The sequence below is a fragment of the Nothobranchius furzeri genome, chromosome 6 (genome assembly GCF_043380555.1).
Source record: "Nothobranchius furzeri strain GRZ-AD chromosome 6, NfurGRZ-RIMD1, whole genome shotgun sequence".
Lineage (NCBI taxonomy): Eukaryota > Metazoa > Chordata > Actinopteri > Cyprinodontiformes > Nothobranchiidae > Nothobranchius > Nothobranchius furzeri.
In genome coordinates this window covers 22,169,478-22,194,596 of record NC_091746.1, presented here as the reverse complement: position 1 = coordinate 22,194,596, position 25,119 = coordinate 22,169,478, and the positions used below count along the sequence as shown (strand labels likewise).

Below are 25,119 nucleotides of genomic sequence, written 5' to 3'. Positions count from 1 at the left end.
ATCGTGGTCCCCAATTCCTCTCCAGGGTCTGGAAGGAATTTGCTACCTCTCTAGGAGCCAGCGTCTCCCTGAGTTCTGGATATCACCCCCAAACCAACGGCCAATGTGAGCGACTCAACCAGGAGTTGGAGGCCATGCTTCGTTGTGTGTGCTCCTCAAATCTAACTAGCTGGAGCACCCAACTACCCTGGATTGAGTACGCTCACAACACCCATGTTTCCTCTGCTACTGGTCAATCCCTGTTCGAATCTTCTTTAGGCTATCAACCTCCACTCTTCCCGTCTGATCTCCCTACAACAACCACCGTGCCACAGTCATTCGTCGAGCAAAAAGAACCTGGACCCAGACTCGTGCCGCTTTGCACCGCACAGCCGAACGGAATCGGCGACTGGCGGACCGCCATCGTCGTCCGGCTCCTACTTATGCTTGTGGACAACAAGTGTGGCTTTCGACCAAGGACATCAAGCTCAAAGACACCAGCAAGAAACTCTCCCCCCGGTTCATAGGTCCTTATACCATATGTGAGGTCATCAGTCCCTGGTCTGTTCGTCTCTCTTTGCCTCCCTCGCTCAAGATCCATCCAGTCTTCCATGTCTCTCTCATCAAGCCTGTGTCATCCAGTTCCCTGTGTCCCGCTTCTGCCTCTGATCCTCCGCCGCCTGTCCGTCTTGCTGATGGTAGTATGGGTTACCGGGTTCGTCGCCTGTTGGATGCCAGACCCCGTGGCCGAGGTCGCCAGTTCTTGGTTGATTGGGTGGGTTATGGCCCGGAGCACCGTCAATGGATCCCCGGTTCTTGGATTGACGACCCATCCCTCATCCGGGAGTTTGACGCTTCTCGTGCCGCCTCCGCCTCCTCCTCCTCCTCCTCTTCGCCGCCGGGTGGCGGCCCTTGAGGGGGGGGGGGGGGGGGGTACTGTCATGGTTTTTGCTGAGTCTAACTGTGTTGTGCTGAGTCTTCTGTGTGCAGGTGGGTGTGTCTGGAGAGCAGCTGGAGAGCAGCTGCTACCTATCTGTTCATCAGTGGTCAGGGGATTTAAGGAGCGTTGGGACAACTCATCAGTACCGGATGATACTCAGCATTGGGTAGAACTTTGCCAGCACCTAGCTCATGTCTGAAAACTTGTTATTTTGTGTATCTCGCCTTCCTGAGATTATCTGTCCTGTTCTCCTCCGACCTCCTCAGGAAACTTCTCCTCCACCAACCAAGCCTCCATCAGCTGCAAGAAAACTCACCGGATTCCAACCCTGTCTGCCAGTCCCGTCGCTCACCCCTGACCGCCTGCTCTCCAATCCCCACCTGCCAACTCGGACACCTCCAACTCTGGTACTCAGCTCCCAGCCTCACCTGACTCTCGCTCTACCAGCTCAGCCAGCCGTGACTTGCCCACCCCTCTCAGCCTTACCAACAACCAGGAAACTGTAAGCTACAAACTCATTTCTTTCACGGTCAAACCTGCATATACTCACTCCAGTCTCTGTTCTAGAACCCCACCGGAACCATCGGATCTCAGACCATCATCTCCTTCGTACATTATAATAAAACTTTTTACTTACCTTTGTCTCCGTGCATGATTCTGCATGTCGTGGGTCAAAAAGCTGCAGCCCAGCATGACATAATACTTCAAAATGTGTAATAAAATTACCAGGAGAAGCAAACTTGAAGAGGATTTCCCGGTTTAGTTTGTTTTCATTGGCCAATGCGTATGATGTCATGGCAACCGCATAAGGGTTGGTGAGGGTGGGCAGATGCTTCTCCAGGTAGGATATCGCTTTGTCTATTTGGGATTGAAGACTCTAGAAAAGGAAAGAACACCAGAACATTATGTGTGAATTGGCTGCCATTGGAGACATCAGTGTTGTCACAAAAAGCTTAAGTTCATACTTGTCAATTTAAAATTAGATTATTGTGTCTTATGTAGAAAAATCTGCTGTAAATAACTTTAAAATGACTGTGGAGGAGTTTTAAAATGTAGTAAAAATGCTGCAACATTTTTACACAGAGGACAGAGAAGATTGATGGTTTGAGAGAGGAGTAAAGGAAGCCATATGTCAGATGGGAAAAACCTACATTAAATAGAGAAGGAGGCCTCAGGTTTCCCCTTATCAGCACCTACAAAGCAGCTCTTGACCCAATTCCAAAACAGTTTCAGTCTAGGTCACACCCTCCTGCATCCAATCAAAACAACCATTCTAACACTATAGGATCTAATGACATCAATTACTCTTTGAGGGGTGGAGAAGAAGGGTATTCATATGTAGTTTCAGCTCGATAAGCAACAACAGACAGCAACAGTTTATTGACTCTCCCATATTCCAATCAGAATTGACAAAACTCCAGTTGCCTTTATCTGAGTTCTTTGGATTACCATGACCTGGAAGACTGAGAACCTTCCCCACCAACATTGTTTGAGTTGTTTAAGTTGCAGTAATCAACAACCGGCCCAGTTGTGACTTTTTGCAAACCAAAACTATCATTAGTTCTTAAAAATGCTGCAAGAAAACCCTTCAAAACGTACTTTTACTGTTCAACTCCTGTTGTATTTCTTCCTCTTTTGAGCTGAAATTATATTTATAACATTCTTAGTATAATGGGACATCTGTGGCTGAATGGGGGGAGTGGTTTGATGCTAGGCCCCAGCAAGCCATTAGCCAAAGAATCCTTGGGTAAGATACCAAACCCTGAAGATCGCCTCTCCGGCAACTAGCAGCTTACAGCACTGCTGCTCAGGTTCAAATGCAGAGAAATAGTTACTCCAGTTTTATTATTAAATTATCTATTAATATTATTATTATTAATAGTTCCTTAACATACTAACACTGAAAACAACTATAGAAAAATGAAATGAAGATGTCTGACAGAAACAAGCTTGAAACAAAACAACCCCAATGCTGGAAATACTCACAGTTACATGTTGTGTGCATACTGTCCGTGCTTCCTGCATGGCAATGAGGCAAAAGGCTGTCATGGAGGCATCTGAGTCTTTGCCACGCACATCACCCTACACACAGACACACAGTAGCCAAATGTTGCAGGAAGGGTTATCATTGTGGTCCAAAAAACAAAAAAACAAAGGGGGATCCATCAGTTTTGTAACTAAATATTTCTCCAGAGGACAGATAAATAATCTACAGCATCTATTGATGAACTCACAATCATTTCTCCATGATACACTCTTCCAATTTCTCTAAACATGCCATCGGGCTGCTGAGCATTGATGATCAGATACTTCACAGCACCACAGATGTGTTCACTTTCCACCGCCACCAAGGTGTTAGCCATAGCAAAGACCTTAGCAACGTATGCTGTCAGCCTTGAGAAACAAAGGAGAGTAGCATTTGTATGTAAAGTACATATTTTGCTAGTTTAAATATTAGGATAACATTCTGAATGACTCACCAGCTGCTACTTTTATCGTGTGCCCAAACGGCAAAGGACCCATCAGTTTTACGGTAAATTAATTCATGTCGGTAGCCTGGACATCAAAAACACAACTTTAAGACAACATAAAAACATTTAACTTTCTCTTTATTAACTCTAATTCTTTCTGTCGTGCTCTGTAGTCGTCTGTGTGATTTTACCGTTTTTTATGTGCTGGATGGCTTCATTTCGTCTTTGGAAGCCCACAGTTTCCCACTGATTGGTTTTGTCTAAATATAAGGTTGCAATGACTGGCAGGGTCATGGAGATCATGGTCTGTTCTCCGCAGCCTCCAGGAGCTTTGATCAGCGTGCCCAATGAACTTCCACTGAGGACGTTCTCCACTAGCCCGGAAACTTGTTCTCTCCCTGCGTGCAGGAATGACAAAGCAATAACGAGAAGGGTGATTAAGGAGTATTTCAATAAACATTGTGCCTCGTCAAAAAACTTGTTGACTTGTTTACACAAAGGTGTAAAGGTGTGCACCTGTCACAGATATGTCCGTTCTCGTTGGAGCGTTTGGAACCAAATCATTCCTGGGAATATTACTGTTTAATTTTTCCACTTGTTGACCATCTAAAGCGGAAATATGAAGACGGATTGGTTAGTCATTTAGAAACTGTGACTAAAAGATTGATGATGTGTGAAAATACTTTGGCCATGTTCAGTTGGATTTAACGTGACATCCTGAGAAGTCTGAACCAGTACGCCTTGCGGCTGGAAAACAAGTAAATTAGGACAAATATTAGCCATGAATTTTCTAACTGGTTTGTGATAAAATGATAAAAATGAACATCCTTGTTGGTGCGAGTTGACCAGAACACCATGATGCTATTAATTATTATTAATTACTAAAATTATCAGACCATCTAACATCTACCTAAATGATGAATGACTCGCACTCGAATAGCGCCTTTCAGAGTCAGAGGACTCCAAACCGCTTTACACTACAGTGAATGATTCGTCCATTCACACACTGGTGGTGATGAGCTACGACGTAGCCACAGCTGCCCCGGAGTGCACTGACAGGGGTGAGGCTGCCGAGCACAAGCGCCACCGGTCCCTCCAACCACCACCAGCAAGCAAGGTGGGTTAAGTGTCTTGCCCAAGGACACAACTGCAGCATTCTCCATCCAGAGCTGGGATCAAACCTGCAACCTTTGTATTACTGGTGAGCCCGCTGTACCCACCAAGCTTCTGCTGCCCCTAATCTCTACAGGTTTTATACACCATTGACTGTTAAATAGAACTTCACTAAGTCAAAAGCAAAAGCTCAGTAATCTTATTGTTTACATGAAATTGAGTTTCAAGTCTTCTGTTCTGACTCAGAACTTGTGTGTGTTGAAGTCTATCTGTGACATATTTAGAAAAGGTAATGAAAGGGTTGAAGGTCTGTAGACAAACTGATTGTAGTAGAGGTGACAGATGTCGGCAGTGCCAGTGTTCATCAGACCTCCAACAGATAGGACCGATCTGCCAGATCTCAGGCCTGAGCTTCAACTGAAGGGGCAACAACTTGATCAGCAGTCACTTAAAACCACCTACAGCACTAGAGCCCTGAGGAAAGGCTACCAGATTTCCATAAACTCCTCACATGCTCTTCACTCTTAAGGTTGGTTTATGCTTGACGCGTCCGCAAGGTTCGCACGGCTCCGCGCGGAAAAGTTGCGTCATTTTAACAACCAGGCCCCTCCGCGCCTCCGCACGGCCCAAAATTTCCGCACCGTGCACCTAGGAAATTTTCTAACCACGCGGACGGTCGGACATGGAAAAACATGGCGGTATACTGGCAAGAACTAGTATGGCAGAGGTTCGTAAATACAGACATTTGTATGATTCAGCTCTCAGAGATCACCGTGATCAACATGTTGTTAATAATTCTTGGAGAGAAATAGCTCGCACTGTAGGAAAAGACGAGGAAGCTGTTAAAAAATGCTGGAATGCCATGTTGTAAACAGTAATTTCTACTTCTACTATGGTGTAGTGTTGGATGCATGCCGTAGAGCTCCATGCTGCCCCCTACAGTTTGGGAGAATATTGGCTCACCGCAGAGACAAGCCGCGTGAACCATAAACGCTGCAAGTTGTGAAGCGCGTTCCATCCGCGAGCCGCATCACCAAGCGGAAAGTGAATGCGTCAAGCATAAACCAAGCTTTACTGCCCCCCCAGCATGTTAAATGCCAAAACTTATTTTTAAAATTCCTTTAATCGATTCTTCTGGCATATGTGCTTTGTTTTTGCTGTGACTGAGCTACCGCTGGTGTTTTCTCTGCAAAACAATTTCCTAACAGATACATTGATTTGATTTTGGACTATCATTAGAAAAATATGTTTTAAACTCAAAATAAAACAAGCAACAGAAGTTGAATAAATTAAGTAATGATGTTTTAAAAGTCTCACCACCACCCGCAGCATCTTTCTGACTCCGTCATTCAGCGACGAGTCCTTAACGCTGGCTTTCACCTCAATGCTGCGTTGTCCTTCCTTCATTGGAATTATGATGAAGCTAACAGACTGTGTGGCTTGGGCTCCGACTTTGACAATCCGACTGTACTTTCCACGTTTGGAAGCTGAGCTGCACACATGCTCTTCTTCAAGCAGGTCTACTTTAACCTTGAAAACAAGATGAAATGGAGAAAGATGCAGATACATAAACAACATAGTTACTCTCTCACTACTGGAGTAATACCTTTATTTTCATCTTCAAATGGGATTAAATAGTTCAAACAGTCCAAATAACTGTAATGATATGTTTTTGTTGATGATTTTCCATGAAGGATGATTTTAATGTCTCTTGCAAAGCAAGAATTTGGTCTAGTTCACTAGGCTACAAAATCTGTGCTTGCACTAACCTTAACTGGATTGATGCATTGCCGCTTGCCTTAATGAGCTATCACCAAGGGCATCAGTTTGTTTTCAGAATTGCTGGGGACAATAACCATACACTTGAGTGGGGTTTAAAAATTGCTGGGGACAATAAAGTAGGCTAGCACAGGGGTCGGCAATCCGCGGCTCTGGAGCCGCATGAGGCTCTTCCATCCATCTGATGTGGCTCTCTGTGCTTGTAAAATAATGAATGGATATTTAAATAAAAAGCTTTATATTTTACTGCATTAATTTTACATCTGTATGTCAATTCTAAATGTAAAGATTGTCTGCGTAAACCTGAACAGGTCCAACCCGGTCTTACTGTGAGACCGGGTTGATGCGTCACGCTTGTGCGTAATCATATGCGCTTCCTGAGCTGGAGGATGTCCGATTCTGGGCTTCTCCTCAGACAGGTTCCTGGATGCGTCGCCACACTGGAGACAGGAACAAGCACTATTCAGCCAAAGTTTCATAATCAGGTGTGGCAGTGTGAGTGTCCTGTCACAGTGTCCCGATAGATAATGCGCCCTGGCTACTTGGCCAAGGGGATGTCCCTTTGGCTGACTGGTTAGAGCGTATGACTCTCACCTGGGAGTCTGGGGATCGAATCCCGCCTGGGCTCTCGTTTCTCCACCTTGCCACATATTGACGGATAAACTCAAGGATGTTGGTTGTTTTGAAAGAATTACCCCGACGCACACTGATGCGCATGGATGAGCTGACATTTTAATCGTTACGCACATCGCAGAGGTAACTTGATTCCCATCAGAACATCAGAGCTTTATACTGGACACTGTGTTCAGCGCGGCTCGGAGTGCCAACGGTGGACAGTGAGCTGAAGATCTGGGGTTCGCAGAGCAGTGCAGAACCACGGCGCATGCGATAAGATTTCCTCCCACTGAAGCGTTCTGGAAACCCGGTCTCTCTGAGGGATGTGTCACTTGGAAAAATGTTCTTTTTATGAAATTATGAAACTTTGGCTGAACAGCGCTTGTTCCCGTCTCTAATATGGAGACGCATGACGCATCCAGTCTGAGGCAGAATCGCCTCTTCACCTCAGAAAGCACCTGCAGAGACATTTGATCACGCACAGTTTATGTGGAGCAGAAGCGGTCAGGCCACGGCAGGTGAAATGTTCCTAGTCTACATGAAGGGAAACAGTTTAATTGTAACATTAATACGTTACTGGACACGCTGGTCTGGTTGGTTAGACCAGTGTTTGAAGTGGAAAACACACACACACACACACACACACACACACACACACACACACACACACACACACACACACCAATTAAAATAATGCTGATAGCGTGGACTAGAAGGCAGGTGATGGTTTACGTATTTAAATGATGATCAGGCTGCTGTAAAATGTAATCTCCATCCACATCCAGACAGAATCATACTCTATTCTTTCTCTATTTGCTCTGCTCTTGTCTGGGCTGACGTAGCTGACGGAGCGCGCGGCACGCCTAACTACGGCTGTGGTGCACATTTTACGCATTTGGAGAGGTGGGCTGGATGCTTTGCTTTTACTGGAAGATGGTCCACTTAACGCACGGGTGTAGACTACATATAAATGACAAATGAATGAAAATTAATTTGGGAGTTTTTACTTCATATTTTAGAAATAAAAATGACGGGGGGAAAACATTTATGACGTCTTTTTAAACGAAAATTTCTAGCGCGACCTGCCTGCTTCACTAAGTCACTGCTTATTAAGGTCTGTCCAAAATTACCGTGGCCCACCCAAAAATGAAAACCTGGCGCCGCGCCTGTTATAAACCTCTGCAAATTGTTGTTCTTCACTTTATCAAACTCAGACTTTGTACAGCTAATGTCAAGATGTAAAATTATGAATTCAGTCGAGCTCTTCCGTCCCTCTCTCTCCTGCTCTCCTGGAAACCCGACATCGGCTGTCAGAAGCGGGAGGTGAAGAAGGAGATGAGGCAAACAGAGTGCGACATAAAGAAACCAGACTGGTGTGGAGGTGAGCAAAACAGCTGGAAAAGTGTGGGTGTTGAATCCCCCACGGGTGCGACGGCCATGCGAGCGACCGGTACCGGCTGCTGTCAGCTGGTTGTGAGCAGCTCTCTGCTGTCTGAGGGTAGGCCCCGCCCACAACGCTGCGGCCGCTGTGGCTCCCAGTGTTTTCTTTACTGTGGGAAACGGGTAATAATGGCTCTTTGATGGGAACAGGTTGCCGACCCCTGGTATAAGATCTGAGCTGGTAAAACAAATATCCTCATCAGCAGGCTTTTTTTAAAGTGGGGGGGGGGACACAGCTGCCAATCACAAATTTTGCCGGGGACATGTCCCCGGCGTCCCCGGTTAAAATGACGCCTATGGCTATCGCATGCAAACTAACAGAAGAACACATCTTTCACCTCATGAGGTTCTAACAGGCAGGCCAATGCCAGCTCCTCAGCTCAGGGGACCCCACAAGGGGCCCTCGTTGGAGTAGCTAGAGCTTGAATTCAGAAGCTATATCAAGCAACTAACTAGCATCCATAAAGCCATCAATTTGCAGGAAAAGAGAAAGGAGCTCGTCTCTAGCGCAGGCACAGACGGGCCAGTGGTTCCTGGAGACCAGGTGTACATCAAAGTTTTCAGGAAGAATTGGCACGAACCGCGGCGAGAGGGTCCCTACAAAGTGGTTTGAGCAATGCCAACAGCAGTCCAGGTCGAAGGAGGATCGACGTGGCATCATCTGACACACTGCACGAAAGTCAAAGACAAAACTCAGGGCGGTATTGTGTCTGACTTAACAAACCGGCATGATGGCCGAGGAAAAGAAGGGCGTGCTAATAACAGTTCTGTTTTGGATAACACTAGGGGGTCTGATGGTGGTGCTGGAGGAGGTGAAGATGGAGACGATGGCCGAGGAGCAACTCGTCGACCCATCACAAGAGCATACGCCAGACGACTTGGTCATTGACGAGGCAGCACACCATGATCAAGTTAAATACAATCCAGCAGGCCGGATGCAACATAGGTCGGCATCCTTGCCTGCATTTGACTTAGCAATTGTTAAAACTGGTGTAACAACCACGATTCCAAGCAATGTTTTGACCACAACTAAGACAAATAAAATCCCTGACAGTGCAACCACAGTTCCAAATAATGTTTTAACTACTAGTGCTACAACTACTGTAATCCCTGATGTTTTGACTACCACAATCCCTGTTAAAGATTGGTGGTTCGACTGGTGGTCTTCCTCTCTCTTACAGCTGGTGACTCCGCTGGTTTTAAGATCTAAAACAACGCCAATTTGCAAGTTGAGAAGCGTAACCACTAAGCCACCTGTTAGTACTACAACTCCCACAGGCAGTGTAGCCATGAAATCTGGTTCTCCTACAGCAACCTCTGGTAGTAGCCATGTTTGTAATCTTACTCGGGATGGACAAAATGAACTAGAAGTAACTGATCGCAAAGCTGTACCTAAGCCACCATTTGGGCCAATTAGACCTAGGGCCGGAAGAAACATAGGACTTATCTCCCCTAGAGCGAGCAGACCACTGCCTATAGAGGATAGGCTTTGGAACGCTGCCATGCAAAATAGTTGGTATAAATGGGCTTTGTATACGACAAGAGAAATGACTCCGAATGACTGCATAGTGTGCGCTCAAGCACCCGGAATGTTACCTGAGGTTGTTCCAGAAAAATATACTTCTTGTGAATGTGCCATTGCACAACGATGCACATGTAAGACTAGAGAGGAAATAGAGATCAATAAAAAGATTCCACTTCTTCTTAAGTTGCCATTGTGTGGACTTCAATGCAGATTGCTCCATAGTACACGAGATAAGTACAAATATGTTAAAATATGCAGAATATAACATCCTAGATGAATGTGCCGAATTTGCAATCCAAACAGACCAAAATGGTCCTCCAACGGACTACAAAATTGATTATAGTGCTGATTATGAATGTTTTGCAAGTGGAGGTTTCGCTGACAATGGAGGAGTGGACGTAGGTAATACATCTGTCAATTGTAAAGACACTTGGGCATTATCCTGCTTCCCGCATGCAAATATGACATCACTTCTTATTGACACCCCTGTTTGGTATGAAAACCCTGTAACTCTTAGGATTGTGATGATATATCGATGATGATTCCTACTCTTGATCTACTAGGTGAGCAAGACATTCCAGTGGCCGACAGCTACTGGATGTGTGGTGGTGATGTTCTAATGAATGTTTTGCCAAGTTTTTGGGTTGGGTTGTGTACGCTAGTGCGTATGAAAGTTCCAGTGACCATCTTGCATGAAGGTGTGAGTGAATTACTTCAGTTGGAGACTACCAATAGACGTAGAACAAAGAGGTATGATGTGTTTGATCATAAAGTACATTTACACGCCATAGGACTGCCGACAGGAATTCCCGTAGAATTTCAAGCAAGAGATGAGGTAGTAGCTGGTTTAGAGTCAATTCTTCCTTGGATAACAATAAATAAGAATGTGAAATGGATCAACTATGTTTATTTTAATCAGCAAAGAATCTTAAATTACACAGTAAATAACCTCGGCCTCCTTCATGCCACAGTCAAAATGACTTTGCAGCACGACCAGGCTTTGGACTGGTTGTTGGCCGAGAGGGGTAGGCTCTGTAAGTTTCTAAACTCAAATGGGCAAGAATGTTGCACTTACATTCCAAGTAATACGGCCCCTGATGGTGCATTCACTGAAGGTATGAGGAAGTTGAAAGACTTAAAGATAGAGCTGAAGGAGAATGCAGGCAGGGAAAGCTGGTCCTTAGACCTCTTAGCCATCAAATTGGGTCAGTGGGGAGCTATTTTTGTAAAGGCAGGAATTAGTGCAATAGTAGTACTAATTCTGATTTCTCTATTGGCATGTTGCATCCTACCTGTTGTGAGGAAACTGTGGGAGCGAACTCTGGCTGCCCAAATGAACCTTGCTGCGTCGTCTCAATACGTGCAAATGGAAATGGCTGCATTGGACTCAGCACGATTTCCAATGTGTCTGGAGAACGGGACGCCTGATGGGACGGCTGTGGAGTAATCTTTGCATCTCATAAGGAATGTTGTTGATGTGGTTACATGTACTTGACTAAGGAATCGGCCTCAAAGTCCTCTTCCAGCGACAAGACCCCTGCAGTAGTCATCAATAAAACTGAACTTGACTCTTGTGTTTTTCTTCACTCCATTTTTTTTTTCAGCTCTGCAACTGGGACTCTGACTCCATTATCTATTTTGGTTGAGCAGTTGTGTTGTTGCATCAAGTATATTCATTACACTCATTGTTATGTTTTTATAGGTCTAGCCATATCGACATCACTTAGTTGTTTGTTCGTATCCTCGTCAATCATTTATTTCATATAAGTTTGTATTTTTAATCGCATATTCACATGCAGTTACTGGTTGAAATGTTGCTAAGGGTAATCACACTCGATTATACTCATGATTTTTGTTCTCTGTTGAAAGGTTTAATTGGTTCATTTTCTCTTATGTGTGTTCTTTTGTTGATTCAATGTTGCCTAATGTCTGCAGTTACTTAATCATTACATATATACCTATATGGTTTGGTTAAAGGTCGCATTGTGTTTGACATTTAGTCGTTTAACATTCATTTAATGGTTTATGTTAACATTCATTTAGTATTATATGTTATTTAGCCAGCTTGTTTTGGGGGGTGGACACACAGTATTAGGTGACTGATAAAATCTCTAACAAAGAAGTAAGTCTACTCTTTGTTTTGGTAGTTTTGGCATTGATGGCTTTTCTGTTCAGGAAAGGGCTGGCAGTTCATGAGTTAAGATCAATCAGGTGCATAAGCCCGTGTTTATGACTTACAGTGATGACGTCTGGGCTGTAGTTGTGAAGGACCGCTTTTATTTCCAGCTGCTCCCCGTGAACGGCAGAATAAGGCAGCCGAAGATCAATGAAGAACTCTTTCCTCACAATCACTTCCAATGGATCACCAATACAGATTCCTTAAAAATAAAATATGTGGAGAACAAGGTGGTGAGGGAAGATAATTAAGTGTAGGGATTTTTATTGATGCGAATGAACCATTTTGTGCCAATTAAGGACATTTCAGGAAAAAAATCAAGTGTTTTCAAGTCCACCGGTTTGTCTACAAGCAGGCCAAAGTTAGCCTGGTAAACCAGACTAAATAAATGTATTATTTAGTCTGGCAACGCTCCATTGACGGCTCTCGGTCATGGGGCGGGTTCTACCGCTGTCTTTCAAATGATCTCCGCACGCTACTGGACAATGAACAACGTGACGTACTCACCACAATGGATGTCGGTAAACGAGGCCGTCCGCTGTTGAAGAAGGTGAGAATACATCCTTTTTTTTTCTAAAAACAATAACTTAAATACATCTATCTGCTCCTGATTCTAATAGAGCCCTAGTCCAAATAGTCCAAGTAGTCCAAAATTAATGTAAAGGCCATTTCGAAAGAGCTGTCACCATCTTTTTCCACTCTGTTGCATCATCCCACCCACCAGTCGAAAAGAGTGCCCTGATTGGCCCACAAAGCGGATAAAGTGCTGTGATTGGTTCACAAAGCACATAGAGAGCTATGATTGGCCCACCATTATGGACAAATCACAGCTCTCTATGTGTTTGAAACCCCTCTAGAAAGCTGTGATTGGCTAGCCAAGATGCTTCTAGGGGCTGCGGAGGTTACAAGTGGAGCGTTCCTAGACCTAACGCTGCAAAGCAAGAATTTGGTCTAGTTCACTAGGCTAGGACAAATTGGTATGTTTATTCTTTATTTTATAGGATATATATTTGATCAAACATGAAACAAGTAAGCTAATTATTTGCACATTATTCATGTTTTTTCATTAGTTCTTGTGGTGCAAAGTCAAAAGAAGATGCAAGACCCCATTAAACATCAGTAAAAGGAACACTCGTGTCTCTTGTGTTTGTGAACATGCCGGCACACCTAGCTTCACTATAACAGCTTTAAGTGTAAGGAAAAGTGCTGCAACATTCAAACTGTCGTTATGGATTTCTCACCAAGTGTTCTTGACAAGCTGATGCCCGTGAACTGCCAGGTTGTGATTGAGTCTACTAAAGGAACGTTTTTCACAAAAGATGTGGACTCACTGAAACACAACATTTGTATAAAGGATGAATCCGTGTGAGTAGCATTGTCCCACTTGTTTGGACATTTAAAATGGCTCACCAGTTAGGTCGAGGGCAGGCTGGGAGTTTGATGTCCGACCACAGCCAACTTTCAGGAAAGTTAGTGCGAGAAACAATTTCTTGGCTGTCCATGTAACTGTCATCGCTCTCACCTAAAAGATAGGTAAATGCTTATTTTATGGTGTTGTGAATGTCACCTCCGGTTTGATTGCTCCGGTTTCTTACTGCGAGCTAAACGAAGCTCGTCCTCTTTGTTCTCCGCTCTCTTGGTTTGCATCTCATTGCAGCAGTGCACAAATGCTTCAGCACAGTCAGGATCGTCCAAAATGTACTCTGCACGTCGCTTACATGTGTACGACAGTGGGATTTCCTTCATGCCATCCAAACAACACTCTCGTTGCCGTTCGTTATTATATTTACTCACTGGGAAGAAAGACAAGTTGTTGAGTGAGTCAAAAAATAATAAAAAAATCTGTTTTGCCAAAAATATAAAAAAACTCTCATATTTGGTTAATTATCGGTGCGTTTCTTACTCAGGTTGGTTCTGACTGATAATATAGTCGTGGCTCGCTTTCGTCTGGCTGTAGTCTTGCATTTCAGCTCTGGAATATGTCAAAAATTCAAAAGTAATAAACAAGTCAAGTCAATCATACTCATAATTGGGCCACATACAGCCTGCAGACAAACAAATAAGAATCTTAAATTTAACTATCATTCATGTTTTTGGACAGAATTAGAAGCAAACGTCAGAAATTGTTGCAGTGTAGAAGTATAATTGCCTTGTCTGTAGGGAGTTCCTAAAGAGATGCTGGACTCGAACAACAGCCCAGCATCGAAGAACACATTCATACTGTTGCTTCCACCCCCTGGTGTGCACCCAGTGTCGTACTTCTCTACAATGTCCCACACCTGCAGGGTAGCAACATAACCAAGCCAGACTCAGACTTCCTGTAATCGGATGGAGTTAACACTTAATCCACTTTACAGATTTAAAAGTCAAAGTAATTACTTTTTTCTGGGTTAGACGATGCTTGTTGTTTAGGACGTAAACGCCTTTGTCGACTGCGACCAATCCCACCGTTGCACCTGGATCTCCAGTGATCTTCAGATTGAACATCTTGCGAGGCTCATAGGAGGGGACGGGTCTGGTTGATTGCAAAGTCAGCTGCACATAAAGAAGCAATAAATAAAATGCTTAGACACAAAATGGTACCCCTTGATGACTCGCCGTGCTGTTGTGGTTAGAAACAAGGGACACAAGAATTGAAAGCAAGAAGATTTATCAGAACTAAAACGATTTGGAACAGAATGGAATCTTGTTCCACATCTGTGTGCGTCCTGTTTCCGTTTCTTACCGAGCCCATGCAGGAATCTTTCACGTCTACCCAAAGTGAGTCAGACACCACTTCATTATCAGCGGGATGGTAGAAGGCTATGATGCGGAAGGATGGCAACAATTCTTTGGTAACAGGGAGTATGAGGGAAATCAGTGACTGGCCTTTTGTTTTGTAACGTGAAGATTTCACCAGCCGGCCTCTGCTTGTGATCTGAGGACACATGTTTGTACATCAGTACTTTCTGTCAGTTTACAGCAGAAATCAAACATAGATGTAAAACCTCTCACACCAGGTACGTGATGTCTGTTTGGTGGCCTGGCTGGTTATTGAGGTTGAGGTTTATTTTCAGGTTGTCTCCGACTTTCACCTCAGCTGTGTCCACACCTGCAAAATTTAAAATTCGCAAGGACCGTTAAAAAAGCTGCATGAAAATTAACTTCCAATGTTAACGCCACCCCTTCTGCCTCTGAAGTGCTGTTGCAGAATATCATTTACCTATGTGGATGTAACGCTGGGTGTTGCTGGAGTAGGGGGTCGCGACCATGTTGGCTGATGCTTGTCTTTCATCAGGAAGGTTAGGAGCTTTTGTTCGTGCCTGTAATTGAAATCAAGAGTTTGTTAAGCTTGTAAAAAAACATGAATGGGATGACAGACGGTACTCATTGTTCAATTTTCATTGTTGTTTCCATTAATTGATGTGGTGAAATTATTATCTGCAGCCAAGTGTGCAGGCACAGTGAGGATGGGCACCCATAGGTCCAAGGTCATTGTTCTCGACCACAACTCCAAGTTGGGGAAGACGTTCTGTCTAAAATGTAGGATCTCAAGATACTTGTTCACAAATGAGTAAAAAGAGGGATGGAGTCTGACCGGTGGATTGGAGCAGCCTGTGCAGTGATGTGAACATTGAAGGCCTTGATTTACAGATCGATCTGTTTCAACTCTCACCCATGGTCATGAGCTTTGAGAAATGACCAAAAGAGCAAGAACAAAGATACAGTCCTTTACAGTGTTCATTATGTCCTGTTTTTAAATACTAAATGAGGTTCTTTTTGCTTCGGACATGAAGGCGTTTCTAGTTACCTTTTTACATGTTTCGACCATCGTCTACAATCTTCTTCAGAAGTGTCACAGGTGTTTGTGTGACGCGTCTTCATCAGCTGTTCAAACGTTGGGTCAGGGAGGCAATAGAAATAAGGAAACGGGAAGAGTGGAACATGAACAGAGACGAGGGGGCCTGTCAGCTGTCTCGCACCTGGGATTGCCTTCTCCAAAGACCAGCCAGCAGAGGTGGGCGTGACCGACCCGGCGGTTCTGACAGATCTGGGTTGGCCGCGCCCACCAGAAGAACAGCTGTTAAAGACGCGTCACACAAACACCTGTGACACTTCTGAAGAAGACCGCAAACGGCGGTCGAAACATGTAAAAGGTAACTAGAAACACCTTCATGTCCGAAGAGAAACCACCTCGTTTAGTAACAAAGATAAAAGCAGCTGAAAGGAGTTTGGCTTTGTAGAAAGGGGAAGAAGCTCGGACATCATGGAGTAGAGCCACTGCTCTTCTGCGTCAACAGTTTTAGGTGGTTCGGAGATGGGATCAGAGTTTCCCAAGGATGTCTCCCAGGAAACGAGGAGAGGACAGTCTGGGCTTTTGCTGCCCCTGCCACCCCAACCCAAATAAGACGAGGAAAACAAAAACTTAAAACTTTTCCTTCATTATTTTTTGTTTGTTTTCCTGCTTACAATAATTTCCAAAGAGGTGTCTGTTCCTTGTGTGTTGATGGTCAGTCTTGCAACACCATTGGGAGCCGTGAGGCCTTGCACATTATGCCGAACAACTTCCACTACAACATTATTAGCTGGGCTGCCGTCAGGATTCACCACTTCAACCTGCAGGTAAGGAGAGAGAAATGACCTTTTTAGAATTATCCAAGTTTGTTTCTCAAGTCTGAAAACGCTAATAAAGTTTGTTCCTTACCACAACATCAAAGGACATTCCTGGTTTGAAATATTTGGGAGTTTTTAGGAAAGTGATTTTGTAGGGTGATGTGACAATCTCGATGCCTCTTAACTGTGCTTCCACCATTTCACTTCCTGTAACAGGACGACATGCACACTGTTTAATTTACAAGACATTCAGCAGATATAAGAACAGACAATGTGCGCAAGAGTCACTCTACAGATTGTTGCTCCGTCGGTGTGTTTTAAAAACATTAGTAGATAACTTGACTAAGTGTAATGATCATAAGGTTTGTTTGTTTTTCATCTGCCCTCACATTTATCAGAATCAATCAAATCAAATCAGAGATACTTTATTAATCCCAGAGGGAAATTAGAGTTTCAGTACACACAATTCAGAGCTCAGACATACATGGGCAAGACACATGACAAGAATTGGTGACTGTGGTCATTCGCAACCCTGAGTCGCGCTACCTTAATAGAGATAAGAGGGGTTTGCATGAGGGTTGGTTCAGGTGGAGGGAAAAAAAAGGCACTTCAGAATTACCCTCCACTGGGAGGGCAGCTTTGCTCTGCAAAAAAATACCTCAAACATTTATGCAATAGACTTCAGACAACACAACATAAGTGTCCACTAGGTGGGGTGGTGGGTTGGGACTATCCCTACTTCAGTTCCTGCTGCCACGATAGAAGCAGCACATGTCACCTCAGTGTGGATAGGGGAAGGAGCATTGAGAGTTGGAGGGTTGCAGTGACCCTGGAACGTTTCAGCGGCCTTTCCGCAGTCCCGCCCAGGCTGGGATAGGAGACAGAGTTGAGTTGCCATAGCGACGGCACATTCCACATATTTTCTGAGAGGGGAGTTTTTGTTGTAGCCTTGCAGGCTCAAGGATGCCAGATTCCGATTAGAAATTGTTTTGGGGCCAGACAGAGATAATTTCCTCTCTGTCATAAAGTTCCTTGGTCTTCAACCTCTCAAAATCCCAATAATGGACATTAAACTATCCCAATCCGTGCTGATTCGTCCACTCTATCCTTGATGGCATCCATCTTCTGTGCCAATGAATGAATCTTGGCCAAAGTTCCAAGCTTACGATTCATCTCGACAATTATTTGAGTCTGTGAATTCACAGCGCGGTGCAAACCATCTCTGAGCTCCGGGATCAGGCCAATATTCCTCGACAGCTCATTAATTTTCTGGTAAGCCAGGTAGCCTCCAATGCCGATCACCACAAATATCCACACATCTTCAGAGTCCTCTACAGACAGCTGAGATAGACAAATCAAGTTCCACTGTTTCTAGGAGTCCATGATGTGTCCAACTGGGTCTGCCCCGGAGGGCCATCCGGGAGCCCCTTCTCCCATTCTCATCATTGAAAAATTTTTTATCAGTCACATTGAGAGACCAACCGACGAGATCCAATTTAGTGAATTTCAGTTTCCAGTTTCCAGAAAAAATGCAGAAGCAGCCGTGCACCCAGCACACACACACAGACAGACAAAGGCCTTGAGGATAAGATATGGAGGAGAGGAGAAGAAAAGCGTCTGCACCCTCCAAGAGCCAGAAGAAGAAACAAATAAAAAACAATAATTACTTTCTATTAATTAATAAATGATAAACGACCCACACTTGTTTAGCACCGTTTAGTCAGAGGACTTCAAAGTGCTTTACACTTTCTTATGAAGTCTTATATTGTCAATCCTTTGCTTTGATCGTATTACATTTGATCATGTCTAGTTCATTAAAAAATACTTATTCAATCAACATTAAACAGTCAAACACACACAGTTTCCACACTGGTCATTTTACCAGACCTTCTATGTGTGTGTCTCCATTTCCATCCAGAAAAGACCACATTTCAGGGGCCAACAGGGTACTGTAACTGGGATTTACCCTCAGAAATGGCGGGTAGAATCTCTGAGTGGAACTTGTGGTTAACTCATGCTGATTGGTCGTAACTCATTAGGAAATTATACTGGCAGACATCCCCCAAAAAACTGCATTTGTTAAATTGAAAGAGTTGCTGGTGAAGAAAAAACCTAAACTCCCAACACCAAAAAAATCCTCCACAACAACGTCATGTTGGTCTCTTTGTGAGTCTCCTACAGAGCGCCCATTGGTGCTCTTCTCGTCATTGAATGCTGATTTTTATGTCACAAAGCCGCTCTCCTTGCCCCACGAATAGATTTGAATAAGACAGAATAAAACTTTTTATGCTATTAGTGCATGCCGACACCTTTTGGTGCTGATCGGTGTTGTCACTCCCTGACAAAATGGTGGCGACATGCTGTTTTAGCAAAGTCCTAAAAGGGCTGATTTTGTATGTAGACAAAATGACTAAGAGGACAGTGTCTTGTCCCTGTTACCTTTCCCCTTCCCAGAAATTTCCCAGAACTCCTAGGCTGGTGAGTGTCTCTTACCGCCCTCAGTCAGCACGCTGACAGCCACGTAGAGGGATTTCCCCACTAGTGTGTGGATTTCTGGAAAGGTGTCAGTGAGATGACTTCTTTTCAGTGTGACCTGTCCTTCTCCATTTGTGATCTAATCAAACAACAGAAAGAATTGTTCGTTTGACCGTATATGGGCATGCTACATGTTTGCTACATTTAAACTGAATTAGTAAAAACACTGTGGGTGCTCACTGGGACTCGTGATAAAGAGCTTGGGAGGCCTCTCTTCACTCCATCCTCCAGAACACCAAATACCACATAGGCTGTCCCGTAAACTTCTCTACCAAACAGATAACTGCAACAAAAAGACAGACAGGTTTAAGGTTATTCTGTAACAGCAACAGAGGAAGGACATTTACTTTTAGTTACAAGTTTAAATCGGTGTTCACATACGTAGCTTTGATGCTGACTCTGAAATCATCGCTGTCCACGTAGAAAAAGGGTGTATCAGGCAGGAGTTTAACTTCAAAACTGGGGAGCACTTTGAAAAAAAAAATCTTGTTTTGGTGCTTTTTCTAATAAAAAGTGAACGATAAAAATAACGTAGTTGGTTAAAGAAGACTTACCATATTCTTTGACCTCGAACTCAGCCGAAAAGCTCTGCTGAGGGTTGCTCTGGAACCTTGCCATCACTTTCCACAAGCCTGGACTGCACAAGCACAAAAACACACGTAAACAAGCAGGCGAGATCAGTTTGACTTTACTAAAGATACCAAGAAAAACACGGAAATCAGAAATCCATTTTATTTTTTAGATTTCACACAAAGGGCCGATAATTTAGGCTGTTTTACACAAGCATGCACTTTGTGAATTCAGAATCCTGTTCTGTGTCCGTCCATTGAGAGTTAGTTATGGGTTAGCAATGATACAAAAAATATGAATATCTGCCAAAAATGTCACGTAAAGGATCAGAATTTTTCATGTTTTGATTTTAATTTTTTATGAATTAAAGTGGGCTTCAAACATCAATATAATCAATTATAATGAGGAGATTCTGCAAAGCAACCTTAGAGTATCCTCCCTTCTTCAGAAGGCATTTACACAAGCAGATAACTTTATGGGGTCTTTTTAAAAAAATCTACTTTACTCATATTTTTAATATTTCTTCAGTGGTCTCTAGTAGGAGTGAAGGCCTTGTAAGTCATACTCTAGCGGAAAAAAGCTCTGGTGCACATGCTGCCCTCACAACACGTGTCTGTGTGGTGCTAGACCTTTTCTGCTCCAAAGCATGATGAGGTGAGATATTCTATTTTCAATTAAGAGAATTACCATATTTTATTTATGCTGTTGGCCTGTGGGAAAAGACTTCACCTACTTTAAAACAGGAAAGATTACAGATAGAAGCATAAAAATAGAAATAAAGTAGAAAATCCCTTAATTGTCCCTCCGTGGGGAAAGCTTGACGTCACAGCAGCAATAACATTCATTACAGGAGCAACAAAGAAGAGTAAAAAATAAAGAATAAACAAGAAAACAAAAAATAGAAACACTTAAAAGATTCAGAAGATAAGAGAAGAGAAAAGAAATGAGACGAAATGCTGAATAAATGCAGATTTTAAGGAATAAAATATTTTTAAAAATTGAGACATAAGTGACGAATACCACTGATGTGTGCTTTATTTAAAATCAACTTGCTCATGTGTAATTTGGCTATTCCACATTCAGTGTTACAGCAAAAAACAAGTTTGTTTCCTAATGAAAAGGTTCAACCGTTCATACCGTAGATAAAGGAAAATGTGCACATTTACAGACACTTTAAAAAAAGAACTGAGTTCGGCCCGCAACTTCGTCCCAGTTTTTCATTTTGGCCCAGTGCGAATTTGAGTTCAACACCCCTGATTTAGAGGAACACGGCGTTGTCAGAAATGTTCACTGTGCTGTCATCCTGCAGCAACAAAAAAACGATCCTTTCTGGAGAAGATGTCTCACTTTGTTTACTTCGTAACATCAGCTTTTTAGCGCTTTTTAACATACTCCGTAACATATATTTCACCAACTATGAACTTATGTAATTTTAACTAACTTATAAACCATATAAATTATAAGTGTCATGCTTTTTGGCACATGACAGTGCACCTGTTTCCAGAATTAGAAGTGAGCCAGATCAGAATTGAGCTTCAGACGGCAGCATCTTGCGTCTTATTTCCTAATATTCAGACATCTTGCCTCTGGTTGGCTAACAGCAACACAACTCTACCACTGATGTTTGCTTCGCAATGTTGAGGTTTTGTCTCCATAATTAACAAAAGCTTGGAGGAGTTCAGCTGTGTGGTGGAAATGCTAATGTTAACAGTTAGCTTCTACTAGCCGAGACGTTCTCTGCTGTTTCTTGGATGCAAAACCAAAAACAGCCTTCCCTGTCGCAAGTCAAGATGGGTGAGTCCATGAATGCTACAGGGACAGTGTGACGTAGATCTGTCAGGCTTTTCTGATCCTAGAGTTTCACCGTCTATTTTCTATCAGAAACTAATGCAGGAGATAGGAGTAGGAGACTATTTTCATGTTCAGCCTGCATGAAAAACTGATTAGAATCAAAACTGATCATTAAAAAAATGTTTTTTTCAGTTAAGTTGAACTTTTTTAGTTCATTAGAATTGAGTGAAATCAGAATGTCTAGAGAAGACTTTGTGTCTCATAGCTGACGTCTAAAGCCGGGCGTACACTGTGCAACTTTTTCACTCGCAGCGTTCAGCTTCAGCTCAAACTGTACGACTTCCTCGCAGAGCAGATCTCACGAGTCATGTGCTCACACTGCACGACCCAGTTCTCGGATGCGGCCTGACTGCTCACACTGTACGTCTGGTAGCAACACGTCGGCCCTAAAAAAATGCTAAAAATAGCAGTTTGTACACAACACGTCAGACTTTTTTGTCTTGTTTTGCCTGTTGTCCTTCGGGAGAGCTGCAGGAGGACACACAGGGATTTACGGGGGTTGGATGAGGAAAACGAAATAAAGAAAGTAAATCTGTGTTTTGTGATCAGTTTAATTTGACATGAACACGACAAACACGCTTTCTTGACAATCTTTGTGAGTAAAAAAACGTGTAGAAATTAAAACGAACAGCGTGTGTTATTAGGGAAATAGCGGGCGAGCGGCGATGATGCAGGATTGCGCATGCGCCGTGAGCGGTTCTGATACTTTTTGGGTCGCAGCTGCTCGCAGCGCCGCTTCAACAGTGCGATACCCTCGCGAGGGACGAGCAAAATATCAAACACGCCAGAAGTCCGTGCGACCTCACGACTGCTGATCGGCAGCTGGTCACGTGGTGTTAATCGCCTCTCGTAACCCCCTGTACACTACACAACCGCTCGGCGCAAAACTCGCCCCGATGTCGTGGATTCTCGCACGACTGGAAAATCGGCTCAAAAAAGTGAAAAAGTCGCACAGTGTACGCCCGGCTTAAGAAAGTTCATGAGTTGTTTCCCTAATTGGAAGTTTATCATGGTTCCAGTAAATGCTAATCAGAAGCTAAATAGCTTCCAGGTAGGAGGGGTTTCCACATATGGCTGAATGTGTGAGTGCGTTAAAATGGCTTTTAAATGTTGCAATGGAAGGATGGATTTAACTCTTAGATTTCACATTTACACAGATCAAATTTAGATAAAAAAACCACTCACCTAACAATTTCACTGAGTTGGTAATCTCCAGAGTGGATGCCATCAGTCAGAGAGACTGGATCAAGCGGCAGGATGATGCCATCAGGGGTCTGAAACCAATAAACAGCATCTTTCATCCGGAGCAAAGCACTTCTGTTAACTAATGTCTAGTGCTTTTATCTGTCACTGATGTGTTTCCATGTTCCAGCTGTTGAAGAAAAGAGATCTAACACAGTACCTGAATTTGGATGTCAATAGAAGCGTCAGCTTGATTTTGTCCTTCGACGGGCTTCATTTCTGGTGTCAAACCGAACATCCTGTAATACACTGAGAGAGGGAGGGAAAGTTGTTGCTGTGTCTCTGAGTCGGGACAAACTGTCAATTAAATATTACGTTCAAAGTCCTTTTTAATAATATCTAAAAAATAGGCCAGTCATCTTGAATATTTCTTTGAGTTTTATGTCTTTGTGTCTCGGGACAAGTCTAAACTTCCAAAGATGCAGATTTAAAATAAAAAAATTCTCTCACAATTTTAATTTTTTCTTATTTTTGTTTTCTGGGTGAATAAAGACTACAAAGAAAGTTCAGGCTGTATGTTTCAGATCCAGCATTGCTAAATAATCTCGGAGTGTTTGTGTCTTTATTCACATTTTTTTGACTCTTCTGACAGAAATCTGAACTTGTTTAGTTTTTTGGACATTTGGAACAATGGCGCCCCCTAGAAAACTGCAGGTGAATAGATGAATCAAGCTAACAAATAAAATTCTAAAATACTTTCCAAATAACATTTCAAATGATTGAATTGTATTTTTCTAAAAAGTTTGTGTTTCTCAAATTTGAGTTAAGTGTTTTGGATACATATTGTTTTTTTAATAAATAAATAAATAAGAATAAAGGAGCAATATAATGCATCACTACAGGCTAACTCTCCCATATTTACCACAAGGAACATTTTGAGGTTCCACCCCAACTTTTTCTTTGGCCCTGTCTGGCCACCCTTATCAAATTTTCTGGGGACGCCCCTGATTAGGAAACTGTTCTCACCTTTGCTGTTGGGCGTGTACAGGGTCTTGTCGGTCTGTATGAAGATGTACCCAGACTGGAAGGACACCAGGACCACCTTCTCCAGCTCTCGATCAGGAAACTTAGCTTGCAGGTAAACATACTGTTTGACAGTGGGATCCCTACTGAAGTCTCCAGGTGGGATCTGAAACCAGAACCAACAGGCAGGAAATCACAAACCTGTCTTTACTTCTGAGTGTCTTAAATTATTTTATGACACACAAAAAAATATTCACGGTTATTTCTCCAAGCTGTTGGAAGTTGTTGTTGTTGCTAAGGGTCACAGTCGTCTTAGCGAGCTCTTTGGTTTTGGTCGGGTGGTTCATCACTTTGATATCGACGGAAATGTCTCCACCATCGCAGTCCTGACATTCTACAAAGATGTTTTCTGCTGTTCCAACTCTCAGTAAGTTGGGAGCAGCCATCAGTTTGCTGCAGAACAAACAGTGAAAACGTTTTTTTTTAAGGTGGAAATGTGAGTTACTAAATAAAAAGTGCTTTTGATGCTTTTAGGCAGAATGTCTCACACATGTTGTTTATTGGGGGTCGTCTCTGTGTATGCAAACGAGAGAACGGAAATAAGAAAACAGAATCTTTTGCACCACATTTCACTTTTTACTTTCCCAATCTGCTCTGATCAGTTAACACTGACCTTCGAAAACATTTGAAGGTTTTTGACCTTCAAACTGAGAATGCTGTCCGATGTCTGTTTGCTGTTTACTTAATTGTTAAAGATAGTTTTCGCTAATGTTTGCTCATTTGAGGACTTTGCACCCAGTGAGTTAACCATTGATTATCTTGATTAAAATCCAGCTGTAGATCGATTGAACTTTCTCTTTGACTTTTAGACTTTGCTGGATCTGGTGCACCTCAATACCTTAGAAATGCCTCAGTTATGCAACACATTAGGCAACATGGGCATCAGCTGCTTCTTAGATTATTCTAAGGTAAAATCAAGTTAATTGTAAAATTTTGCAACTAATATTCATACAGAGGTTCTCATCAAGTGGTAAAAAGAGCATGAAGAAGTTGTTGACACAAATCTACGGGCTCACTTCTATAAATGTGAAACATCAAACAGCAACAAAAAAGCCTCTGAATTTTATTTAACATCTATGCTATGAAGTCATTTTAATTTCAAACGTGGGAGGGGCAAAAATGGCTGATCAATGGTTTTGTGTTTGTGTGTGTGTGTGTGTGTGGGGGGGGGGGCTAAGGGTAGAGCCCTACACTGGAGCCCTAGGCCCGAGGGTCAGGCTTCGGGCCAACGACTGTGTAACTACCTCGGACACGGGCCGGGCCGGGC

General features: G+C 43.1%; 1 protein-coding gene across 1 annotated transcript in view; it reads right to left on the bottom strand.

Moving 5' to 3' along the window:
- The window catches only part of LOC107391903 (complement C3), a 40,019-nt gene that overhangs the window by 13,833 nt on the left and 1,067 nt on the right, over window positions 1–25,119 (bottom strand). The window contains exons 2-29 of the mRNA XM_054744005.2: window positions 24,050–24,245; window positions 23,796–23,958; window positions 22,990–23,078; window positions 22,773–22,861; window positions 19,721–19,803; window positions 19,548–19,635; window positions 19,347–19,449; window positions 19,125–19,245; window positions 16,723–16,838; window positions 16,488–16,634; window positions 15,241–15,340; window positions 15,035–15,129; window positions 14,764–14,955; window positions 14,418–14,573; window positions 14,188–14,317; window positions 13,942–14,010; window positions 13,634–13,831; window positions 13,449–13,560; window positions 13,280–13,368; window positions 12,101–12,240; window positions 5,821–6,033; window positions 4,074–4,137; window positions 3,907–3,996; window positions 3,582–3,788; window positions 3,400–3,475; window positions 3,154–3,313; window positions 2,906–3,001; window positions 1,646–1,796 (exon numbers count right to left, since the gene is read on the bottom strand). Coding sequence (XP_054599980.2) covers window positions 1,646–1,796; window positions 2,906–3,001; window positions 3,154–3,313; window positions 3,400–3,475; window positions 3,582–3,788; window positions 3,907–3,996; window positions 4,074–4,137; window positions 5,821–6,033; window positions 12,101–12,240; window positions 13,280–13,368; window positions 13,449–13,560; window positions 13,634–13,831; window positions 13,942–14,010; window positions 14,188–14,317; window positions 14,418–14,573; window positions 14,764–14,955; window positions 15,035–15,129; window positions 15,241–15,340; window positions 16,488–16,634; window positions 16,723–16,838; window positions 19,125–19,245; window positions 19,347–19,449; window positions 19,548–19,635; window positions 19,721–19,803; window positions 22,773–22,861; window positions 22,990–23,078; window positions 23,796–23,958; window positions 24,050–24,245 — 3,533 coding nt within the window. The remainder of the gene's footprint in view (window positions 1–1,645; window positions 1,797–2,905; window positions 3,002–3,153; window positions 3,314–3,399; window positions 3,476–3,581; window positions 3,789–3,906; window positions 3,997–4,073; window positions 4,138–5,820; window positions 6,034–12,100; window positions 12,241–13,279; window positions 13,369–13,448; window positions 13,561–13,633; window positions 13,832–13,941; window positions 14,011–14,187; window positions 14,318–14,417; window positions 14,574–14,763; window positions 14,956–15,034; window positions 15,130–15,240; window positions 15,341–16,487; window positions 16,635–16,722; window positions 16,839–19,124; window positions 19,246–19,346; window positions 19,450–19,547; window positions 19,636–19,720; window positions 19,804–22,772; window positions 22,862–22,989; window positions 23,079–23,795; window positions 23,959–24,049; window positions 24,246–25,119) is intronic.